The sequence below is a fragment of the Amblyomma americanum genome, chromosome 7 (genome assembly GCF_052857255.1).
Source record: "Amblyomma americanum isolate KBUSLIRL-KWMA chromosome 7, ASM5285725v1, whole genome shotgun sequence".
Classification (NCBI taxonomy): domain Eukaryota; kingdom Metazoa; phylum Arthropoda; class Arachnida; order Ixodida; family Ixodidae; genus Amblyomma; species Amblyomma americanum.
This window is the reverse complement of record NC_135503.1, coordinates 50,596,184-50,606,608: the sequence shown is the minus strand read 5'-3', so window position 1 is coordinate 50,606,608 and position 10,425 is coordinate 50,596,184. Positions and strand designations below refer to the sequence as shown.

General features: G+C 48.3%; 1 protein-coding gene across 1 annotated transcript; it reads left to right on the top strand.

The window, feature by feature from the left end:
* The first annotated feature begins 262 nt into the window (after window positions 1–262).
* Window positions 263–9,780, top strand: mRpS28 (mitochondrial ribosomal protein S28). Its single transcript, XM_077632171.1, has 2 exons — window positions 263–786; window positions 9,553–9,780. The coding sequence occupies exons 1-2, from the start codon at window positions 404–406 to the stop codon at window positions 9,710–9,712; spliced, it is 543 nt and encodes a 180-aa protein (XP_077488297.1). The 5' UTR covers window positions 263–403; the 3' UTR covers window positions 9,713–9,780.
* Window positions 9,781–10,425: the final 645 nt, after the last annotated feature.

Below are 10,425 nucleotides of genomic sequence, written 5' to 3'. Positions count from 1 at the left end.
GCTGGCGCCAACAACGTTTGAAGCGCTAGTTAACTAAGACTGTAAAAGAAAAATTGCCAACAAAATCTTGTAGTTAATAAAGTTAGGTAAAACAAAACATTAGCAAAAATTTTTCGCTCAGTTTTATTGTTTTAAAATTTCACATTTTGGTACCCTTTTTTTTTTTGTCAAATAAAGCCGCTGAGAAGTCGTCACAGGTACAATCCGAATCCTTTAGCCGGTCTCGTAAGAAGCATGGCGGCTCTCCTGCGCTGCTGAGCGTCGCATTTGCCGTTACGAATTTGCTGTTTTCTTTGAAATTGCCTTTTGTTTCGGTGACGTGCAGTTAGCTGACGCCTTCGATATACGTGCAACCAGGGCGTCATCAGGAGTTTTGAGGGGCAAAATCAAATTCTAGGAACACATGGCCCACATGGCTGCTCTCAGGTGTGTGCTGCGCGCGGGACGAGTGCCTGCAGTTTCGTGCAGCCGCCGTTATGAAAGCACCGCAGGCGGTGAGAAGTCTGCTGACGTGAAGACAGAAGGTTCTGAAGACGCCACGGGAAAGAAAAAGGGTGGCTTCGCGGAAGCGTTCTTGAAGTTCCAAGGTTTAGCGTCTCGCAAGGACGCGGCAGAGCCGCCTCAACGCTTTTCAACTCTTCTCAGAAACTCCAAGTGGATCGACCTCGGGGATCCCGAAGGCAGAATCGTGATTGGCAGGATATTTCACATAGTAGAAGACGACCTGTACATTGACTTTGGCGGCAAGTTTCACTGTGTGTGCCGAAGACCAGCGAGGAACTCGGGGTAAGCTGCAGTTCTTTCTCCGAACGCAGCACTGCAAAATCAAGGTCTTGTTAGTTGCGAACGCAAACTGCATTCATTACTTTTTTTTTCAATCTAGGTTCATATCTTCGTGTTTGCTAGATGCACGGACATGACAGCGTCTGTAGTTTGGTAGGTAGCTCAAGGAGTCATGAAAGGCAGCGACGCGGATTGCATTGTTCCACTCGCAAAGGCTAGGAATGTTGCCACTAAAGTCATTTGGCACACAAGAACAACAAATAAATATAGTTGTATGTGCAGTTTCTACTTGGCCTCCATGCCAGACGCATGTGAAAAGACATTGAAACGTGTAAACCATTGTTACAGATACTTTAAACCGAAATGATTACACTTGCGTAGCATTTGCCTTCGTCCGGTCTGCATGTCGGGTGGTGTCAGGCTAGTAGAGCCCTAGCGAATATCCACACTGTCTTTTCCGCGTATGTCGGCATTTACACGCGTTTTATAATGGAAGTAGTATCTGCATTTCAAGGGCATCGTAAGAAAGCGTTGGAGTCGCTGGGCTGAGGTACAGCGAAGCGGCAAATGCCCTTCAAGGAGGCCGTCCAGCAAATGGCAACTTATTTTCATGACCTCTCAGCTAATCCGTTGTTAATCCCATCATGCCAGCGTGACAGGGGATTAAGCACGGATTAGCCGCGATGACCTCCTTTGAGTGGCCTTGGCCACTTTGTTATTGAGTTATAGTTGGCAGCCGCAGGAATGAAAAATCCCTAGAAGCAGGCGAACACCAGCCATCTAGGTCACGTGACCTTTCACGTCACGAAGCCGTGGCAGATAAATTATGTCTAGAGATTGCTTATAAGGAATAGCAACCTAGGTCTCACTCGCCCCACCTGTGATGATTTATTGACTATCCCCTTTGTGTCGGGTGGGCACCGCGTCGGCGTCCCGTCCATAAAATAAAACAGTAAAAAGTCCACTAAAAACAAGAAAATTCTCTACCGGTTGGATGGATGGAGGATGGATGGATACGGCTGAACCCTTTGCATCGGGCGGTGGCTCAAGCCACCTAGCCATGTCTTGTGAAATTTTACTCCTGTCTTGCTTTTAGCCACCAATCAGATAACCTTCGCTTGGTTACTTCTAACCTCTTAAAATCCACTTTCCCTTCACTATCCCTAAACCCCAATGCCTTGGGTAAGTCAGCCCCGCTGCTTTCCACTGTAGGGTGAAGCCCTTTACAGAAAAGTATCAAGTGCTCAGCAGTTTCTTCCTCCTCTCTGCACGCAATGCACAAAGTGTCTATCTCATGGCACCTGACTATACGTCTGCGTTTGAAACTGCCACCTGCCAGAGCAGTGGCGCGCATCGCTTAACCGCTGCACCACGGCGCCAGGAGTGGTATGACAACCCCCAGTGATCTATCTACATATGTGGGCATTTACCCATTAAAGCTATCGCGTCATACTCTTAAGGCGGAGCTTAAAGGTCCCCTGCTGTTTTCCTGTTTTTCACTCCGTGAACACTGGTTGTGTGTGATGATGTAGGCTGTTGTGACTGCCAGTGAACTTCGCCTTTTAACAAGAGCAACGTTGATGCAGCGACCTCTGCTGCACAGTGGCATGGATTGAACTGCACGGATGTGCTGAATCTAAAGTTGAGAGACCTGTCTCTACCGCTTCGATAATGGTATAAAGCACCAGAATGACACCCTGTGCCGAAAGCCTTGCCGCCTCAGCATCACTTGTTCCGCCGAGTTGGCGTTGTTAAAGGGGCCCTGAAACACTGAGAGCACACAAACTTCCTCAATCACTGCATTGTGTTGTCATGAACACCTGAACCAAATAATACACCTCTACACGCAGCAGAGGACCCACAATCGCGCGAAAAAGTTGCGAGTCCTTTCCGGTGACATCGCACCGCACACGGGCGCCTTAGCGTTTCACCTGCATCGAAACCAGCCGCCGCGGTCGGATTCGAACCCGGTAACTCAGGGTCAGTAGCCTAGCGTCCTAATGATGTTAGTGCACGTTAAAGGTCCCCAGGTGGTCGAATTATTCCAGAGCCCTCCACTGCGGCACCTCTTACTTCTTTTCTTATTTCACTCCCTCCTTTATCCCTTCCCTTACGGCGCGGTTCAGGTGTCCGCCGATATGTGAGCATCCGCCTCGCATGGGGGAGGTGCAGGGTTCGATCCCCAGTGCAGCCGGGTACCCATCGGTGATACAATGGGTACAAGGTTTCCCCTGGTCAGGTGCTCGGCTTATTTAGGGTGAAATGTTCGGGATTATGGGTCTTCGACCACACCTTGAGAAGTCGAAAATACCTTGTGTCATGGCGCTCTTTGGCCACAGATGCCGTTGCGCCATAAAAATCCAAAATCATCATCATCCTTTCCCTAAAAACCAATTTTCAATTTTTCCCTTTCCAGCGACTTTTTCATACTCGAGCCCTCCTTTGTTTCAGGGGCCTGCGTATGTTGGTTAAAAGACGGCTATTAGTTAGATTCTTTTAGATGTCACGCAGCTACCATGGCCGCGGGTGGTGGGGAACAGTGACTGGGGCCGGAGGAGGAGTGCCGACCTTTCAGTGTACAAAAAGTGACAAGAGTGAAAGGCGCTAATAATAGTAATAATAATAATAATTAATAATTGGTTTTTGGGGGGAAAGGAAATGGCGCAGTATCTGTCTCATATATCATTGGACACCTGAACCGCGCCCTAAGGGAAGGGATAAAGGGGGGAGTGAAAGAAGAAAGGAAGAAAGAGGTGCCGTAGTGGAGGGCTCCGGAATAATTTCGACCACCTGGGGATCTTTAACGTGCACTGACATCGCACAGCACACGGGCGCTTTAGCGTTTTGCCTCCATAAAAACGCAGCCGCCGCGGTCTGGTGCGCTAAAACGCTGGAATTCAAATTTTGACTACAGATAACCCCCGCGGTCTCGCTGCGGTGGCGCAGTGGTCACAGCGCTCGGCTACTGATCCGGTGTATCCGGGTGCGATCCCGACCGCGGCGACAGCGTTTCGATTGAGGCGAAACGCTAAGGCGCCTGTGTGCTGTGCGATGTTAGTGCACGTTAAAGATGCCCAGGTGGTCGAAATCATTCCGCAGCCCTCCACTACGGCACCTCTCTCTTCATTTCTTCTTTCACTCCCTCCTTTATCCCTTCCCTTACGGCGCGGTTCGGGTATCCGCCGATATGTGAGACATTTACTGCGCCATTTCCTTTCCCCAAAAACCAATTTTCATTCGGCACCTCTTCCTTTCCTTCACTCCCTCCTTTATCTCTTTCCTTACGGCGTGGTTCAGGTGTCCAACAATATATGAGACATACTGCGCCATTTCCTTTCCCCAAAAGAGCAATTATGATTATATATATTTTCAGATAACCTAGCTTCTAAGAAACGCGTTCAAAAAATAGCCCGGGTCGCTTTAGGATGTTAAAATCCATAAACAAAAAAATCCTGATGGAGGGTATTCGTGCCGCGGCGTCCTTTAACATCACAGGCATACCGCAGCTTTATTGAGAACGGCTTTCAGAGTCCCCTGAAACTTTATTCTAAGCCTCACTTTGCTATGCGGGGTCTGGGATTCGGTAATGGCACGAACTTGGTCTCCTCGTGACCACTTCTCGTGACGAATTTTAATGGGCCTCAAACACGCGGCAGCACTGCAGCTGTAAGGAGTCCAGCCATTGTTCCGGGCGAGCCTCAGTGATTCCCCGTTAGTTGCCCTTTGATAATATATAACAGCAAATACCCCCTGGATGTCCCGTAGTCCAGGCCACAGCTATAGCTTTTCACACAGCTTTTCATGACGTGGGCTAGAAACATTGGGTACGAGAGGAAACAGGGAAAAAAAGTTTTCGTTCATTAGCGGCCTTCGTCGGAAGTTCTGTTTGTTTGTTTTTCCTTTGCTTTTGTATTCTTTTTCTTTGAACCCCTCCTTTCTCCTCTCCCTTCGTCAGCTACTGGCCCGCGGAAGACAAACTTTTTTGCGGCGCGTGAATCATTTCCTACACTCTAAACAGAAAGGAGTAAAAAGGGAATAATCTGTCCTCTAGCGAACACCCTTTTTTATAAAAGAGAGTGCGTTAGGGGACAGCAAGACCTACGGAACTACTGACCTGCACGTTTGGCGGGGTCCTATGAGACTGCGTGCGCCAACTTTCGTTAACTTTTTGGCCGTTGAGGGCGCTCGGTTGACCTGTTCGTAGGTCATGATCATCATCATCGTCTGCTTGCGACAAATGATTTTTCTCCTCTCACTGCCTCCCTGTGCATTTGTCCCGTCTTATTATTTTGAAACCTAGTAATGAACGATGCAAATATGACGTTTCTTTAAATTCTAGCGGTGAATATTCTGTTTGCGCGCGTGCATGCGTGGGACTTTTTCGGCATCTTTGCTAAGACAATAGATAAGTGATAAACACTCAAAACGTAGACAAATGACAGAACTATTACATCCTTTGAGTAAAATAACCGACGCCATCTTGTTCAACGGGTTAATTGTAGCGCCACGCCGCCCGTAGCTGCCATTCCCTAGCGGCAAAAGGCATGAACTAGAATGTGCGCGCTGGAGCAGTGCCAAATGTGCAGGTCTCTAGTTCAGTAGGTCTTGGGGGACAGCTTATACCCTTGATACTCTGCCGAGGAAGGTGTGGGAGGAAAAATAGAACCTTGGGAAAAGACGCTGAAAGAGCTATACAAGAGGGTGTACAGTCCTATACGGGGCTGCTAGATCATTCGTCCGCGCAGGGTTCTAGAGCCGAGTTTAGTGCTGCCCGAAACCTGGCTACCGCGTGGACGTTACAGCAGGGCGAATAATTACGCCTAATTGTGGTTGTTTTGATCACAGTTCCCCAATTGGCGACCTACACTGTGAAGGCATTCTCTCAAACACGCAGTTTGTGTTCGATTGCAGACACCTCCAATTCTGGAACCGTTTTGCGACTTTATCGTTTGAGAACCGATTAACAGCTTATAACTTGAGCTACACAGGACAGAAGAAAGGAGGCAGCAGCAATGCGGTACTAGGAACCGAAACAAAATTTATCGAAGCCCAGTGGCGGTTGAATGCCGCGATTATCACACCTGCGCGCAAGAAATGAAGCAAAAAGGAGGCGAAGTGTAAATGTAAGAAAAGCTGAGCAGGTCTTCGCTCCTCTGTACAGCATACTAATGCAGTGTGGAGGCATCTTGCGCTAGGCTGGATGCGAAAAAAAAAAGAATAATTGCCTACGCTTGCACATACCGCGTAAGTCGCGAATCTCAGTGAGATAATCTTTTTTTTATCTCTGGCCATTTTTATTGCACCTTTGACGGCTTCCTTCGGAGGCACAGTACCGCAAGACGTAGTGCTACCGCGTCTTTGCTCATAACTACTAATGATCCCTATTCAGACGCGCGCAGGGCGTTCGAGAGGCTTTTCGAAGCGCTTGGCATTATTGTCTTACGATCGCGCGTCCCGCTCGACGCGTCGAACACTAAAACCTGCCGCATTTTATGAGGTCAGAAAATTATGAGGAGGTAGGTGCGGGGCATCATCTTTCGCGTTAATAACGCGACACTTCTGAGAATAAGGGTAATGACGTAACACTTGCTTGGAACATATTAGGCATTCATGGTGGGTGAACCCTTACAAAAATGGTCTATAGACAGTCTATAGACTTCTTATAGACTGTATTGCCCTCCTATATATATTTCTTTTTGTCTACTCATAGTCCATAGACTGTCTATAGACAAAATTCTACTAAAAGTGTATGGCCATAAATATATAGATTGTCTATAAATTTTGTATAGAATTTGTATTGTCTATAGACTGTTCTCTAGGGTATGTCTATAGCGAGTCTATAGACTTCATAGACATAAATCAATAGACAGTCTATATAGACTGTCTAAAGAAATTTTTGTAAGGGAACAGCGCTGAGCGCTTGTCTTGCCTTTGTACCGCCTTTGTTGCGCTGTTCACCCACCATGAATGCTTACCAACTCGCCCAAATTTCAGCTTTACATATTAGGCACCTGTTATAACAGTCGATTACTAAGCAGTTGCGTTGCCAACTAAGAGTAGTAGTAGTAGTAGTAGTAGTAGTAGTAGTATATAGTGGTTTATTAAAATAATAATAAAAAGGAAGGAAAAGATTATTGCTAGCCCCGGCATCTGCCATCGATACTGAAGCACCTGAGCTGGGGCAGCGGAAGTAAAGGATAGCAGGCAGAATGGAGAAATGAAATTAAAGAGGTGAGGGGACAGGAAGAGAGGATAGGGGGAGAGGTAATATACACAAACTATTTAATAAGAAATGTGACCAACGAACCAAAGCCAGTGAAAATTTCCAGGGCACAGCAACTGTCCCACTTCTCGGAGGGATGAAGGAAGGAGCTAAACAAGAAAGAATGAGGACGTAGTGGAGGGCCCCGGGGTTTTTTTTGCGTTTCGCCTGCAGCAACCTCCAGCTCAGCAACCGAGTGAGAAATAGAGAAATAGTGCGCGTGTGCGAGCGCGCGCGGAGAGAGAAAAGAATCTGCAGACTGGCACCAAAGCGGCCTATATCACGGACTCGTGCAGAAAGAAGGTTGATACAATCAAGAGACAGAAAAAGCAGACGCACGCCGAAGCCACCTGTGCTGAAGCGGCGACTATGGCTGCGGCCAAATCCAGATGCAAAGAAAATTTACCAAAAAAAAAGGGGGGGGGGGTAACCATTTGTTTAAAGAAGAACATGCGATAGCATTTGGGTTGCCAGATATATATGGTGTGTACAATGACCATGTCTAATGTGCATCTTGCCATTTTCCGGCAAAAACTACGGTTGAAACCGGTTCCATTGCCCTTATATGATATGCATGTGCCATCACCCTCTAAAATGTTCGAGTGCCTTCCATTGGATTATCGCGTGAGATTATACTAATCCGACCGAATAATCCACCCACTAATCCCCGCTAATTCTTTTTCTTGGATGCGCCGATTGCGAAATTTTTTAGGGGTCCTTGGAGTTCTTGAGGGGTAGGCCAACATCCAAATATCGGGGGTTCTCAGATTTTCATATTTGGCGGTGCCGTATGATTGAGCCAGTGGTGTTGATGACGTCACGACCCTCTCAATCGCATTCATAAATCGCGGGGAGTCCTCACACTACTACTGGCGCAGTGGTGGAGCGGTTAAGCGATGCGCCACTGTGCCGGCAGGTGGCTACGGCACCACAGATGGCACCACTATGTTTCGCTATGGCGTGTTTACCCATAACAGTAAAGGAAATTGCCTGTACAGCTGACATGTACAAGTACTCTCTTTTTCCACAAGGTCTGTAAAAGATTGGAATAGGCTCTCTGAAGAGGTAGCGTCAGTTGTGTCAAATGATTTAATATTCGTTTTTTTTTTTGTAAATCCCTTGTTCGAGGCCTGTAGTGATTTGTCGCGATGCGTTGTCTGCTTTCATATGCAGTCTGTGGCACCCCCCACTGTAATGCTATTTGTAGCGCTGTGGGTATTCGAATAAATAAACAAGTTCAATTAATTTGGTTGCCACGTGACACAGTGTGCAGCTAGCTCACAACCCGGTTGACAGGTTGTCACGTGCATTGGTGGCCAGGTTGTGATGACGTCGCAACGTCACGTTACCTCTCTCCGCCAATCATTCTTTAACTGCGCAGGACAAGGTAAATTGGAAAGACAAGGGAGAGGCCTTTGCCCTGCATTGGGCGTAGTCAGGCTGATGATGATGTGCAGGTTGCGATGACGTCACAAGGTCAAATGGCCTCTCTCGACTAATGGGAATGACAGAAATTGTTTTGTGAGACTACAACCTATAAACGCTGTCGCATTAAATACAAGTCTCAGAATCTATACAAACACATCATGCTCCCAGGTACAAGGCAGGCATAGGCATTGAGCCGCGGTTACAGTGACAAGCGGCACATTCCAACACAGAAATCTACCCCTCTGTGGTCTTTACCCAGTCATCTTTACTACGGAGCTCGCGCTAACTGCTGAGCTACAGCAGTGGGCGTGCCATTCTGGACCAGGGGCTCAACTTGGCAACTCAACGTGTCTTTCCCGCAAGCAGCATTTTCGCATCTTCGAGGCGTGAAACTTCAATCCTTCAACATATGACAACAAATGCCCGCTATGCGGGGAACACTCAACGCTTTATCACGTTACATAGGCCTGGCAGAAAACGCAAGCAGAGCCAATAGACAACACCAACACCGGATCAGTGGGAGGCTGCGCTGTCCTGCTCGAAGCCTGAGGAACAGCTCAAGCTGATCGACAGGGCTCGCAAGACTGCAAAGGCCACTGAGGCCCTGGACTGAGGAACCCTCTTACGCCGCGAGAATCCTCCTTAGCAATAAAGCTTTTCATTCATTCATTCATTCATTCATTCATTCATTCATTCATTCATTCATTCATTCATTCATTCATTCATTCATTCAATACTGCTGCGTCGCGTCTAAGCCTTATTTCAGATCAGAAATTTAAAAGCGACACTGGCATCGAGGCACCCTATAGCAGGCCCGGACAAATGGGCGGGGCTTAGAATCCGGACGCTTACGCGGAAAGTGCGAGATGTAGTCCAAGAATGCACTTCTGCATCGGAAAACAAAATGAAATGAAGACAGCGCTACAGAGCTTCAGTGAGTGCCTTAGTTCCTACTATCGCATCGCTCTGTTCCCTTTCCGGACCTGTATCGCCGCGGCTCAGATTTTAATCGTGACTTCCCATCTGGCCCACACCTGTGCCCTGCACAACTCGTACAATTGGTGTGCCGTTTTGCGCAGGGAATACATCCGGGGGGCGAGGGTACGGCTCCGACTCAACGACATGGAGATGTCTTCACGCTTCCTGGGCGCCGAAAAGGACCTCACACTCCTGGAGGCCGACGCTACTCTCCTTGGACTGTACCGGACGGAAGCGAACAAGCCAAATGCGAAGTCATAGCCGTTGTTCCTGCTGTCTTGTACCCCCCCCCCCCCCTAGTTAGTTGTTCATAAATAAACTAGTTTGTACAGCTTGCGTTGACCTTTCCTGATCAACATCACCACGTCGTCACACTGCTCGCGGATGAAAAAAAGGACCAGGCTGATTACTTCGACTTGGATTTTTAAGTGATGGTTTGCGGCCAGAGGACACGCAGGCCGCCACTTGCTAGTGCCGGCCGGGTGACCGTTTTTAGCAACGAGGCAGCCTGCCCGCTCGCTGGAGCGGAGCGCGCCGAGTTACGTAAGGAAGGTGCTTTCCGTTTTCATCAGCGCACTTCCTGGTCTTGCGCGCCTCAGCACGCACCTCCTCTCTTCTACATTTTTGCCCTTTCCCTCCAACACGGGCCGCGTAAGTCCAAGGCAGCGCAAATTCGTTTCCGTCATGACCCGGCTGCCAGCTCGAGCTGGACGCCGTACGGATAAAGCATCTCTGCTCGCCTTTCTGGCTGTTCTTCTAGGCCATTACGGCGAGGAGGGGGGTTCGTTATCTCGCTTGCCCTGGCATGGATCGTAGGAGCAGCGTCGAGGGCTCGAATTGAAATGAACGACAAACCTGTGCACGGTTTTTTTTTTTTTTTTGCTGTTGCGTTGTCACCCACACGTATTGGTGACGCCCACCCTACCCTCGTTTTTACTTTCGATGCAACTCGCCCTTGCTGTTTTGTTGTGCGT

What these genes read in the sequence shown, in the direction of transcription:
- mRpS28 (XM_077632171.1), top strand. Translation starts at nt 404, where the DNA reads ATGGCCCACATGGCTGCTCTCAGGTGTGTGCTGCGCGCGGGACGAGTG. An exon ending in AGACCAGCGAGGAACTCGGG is followed by an intron (nt 787 to 9,552) that starts GTAAGCTGCAGT and finishes CGTTTTGCGCAG; the next exon opens with GGAATACATCCGGGGGGCGA.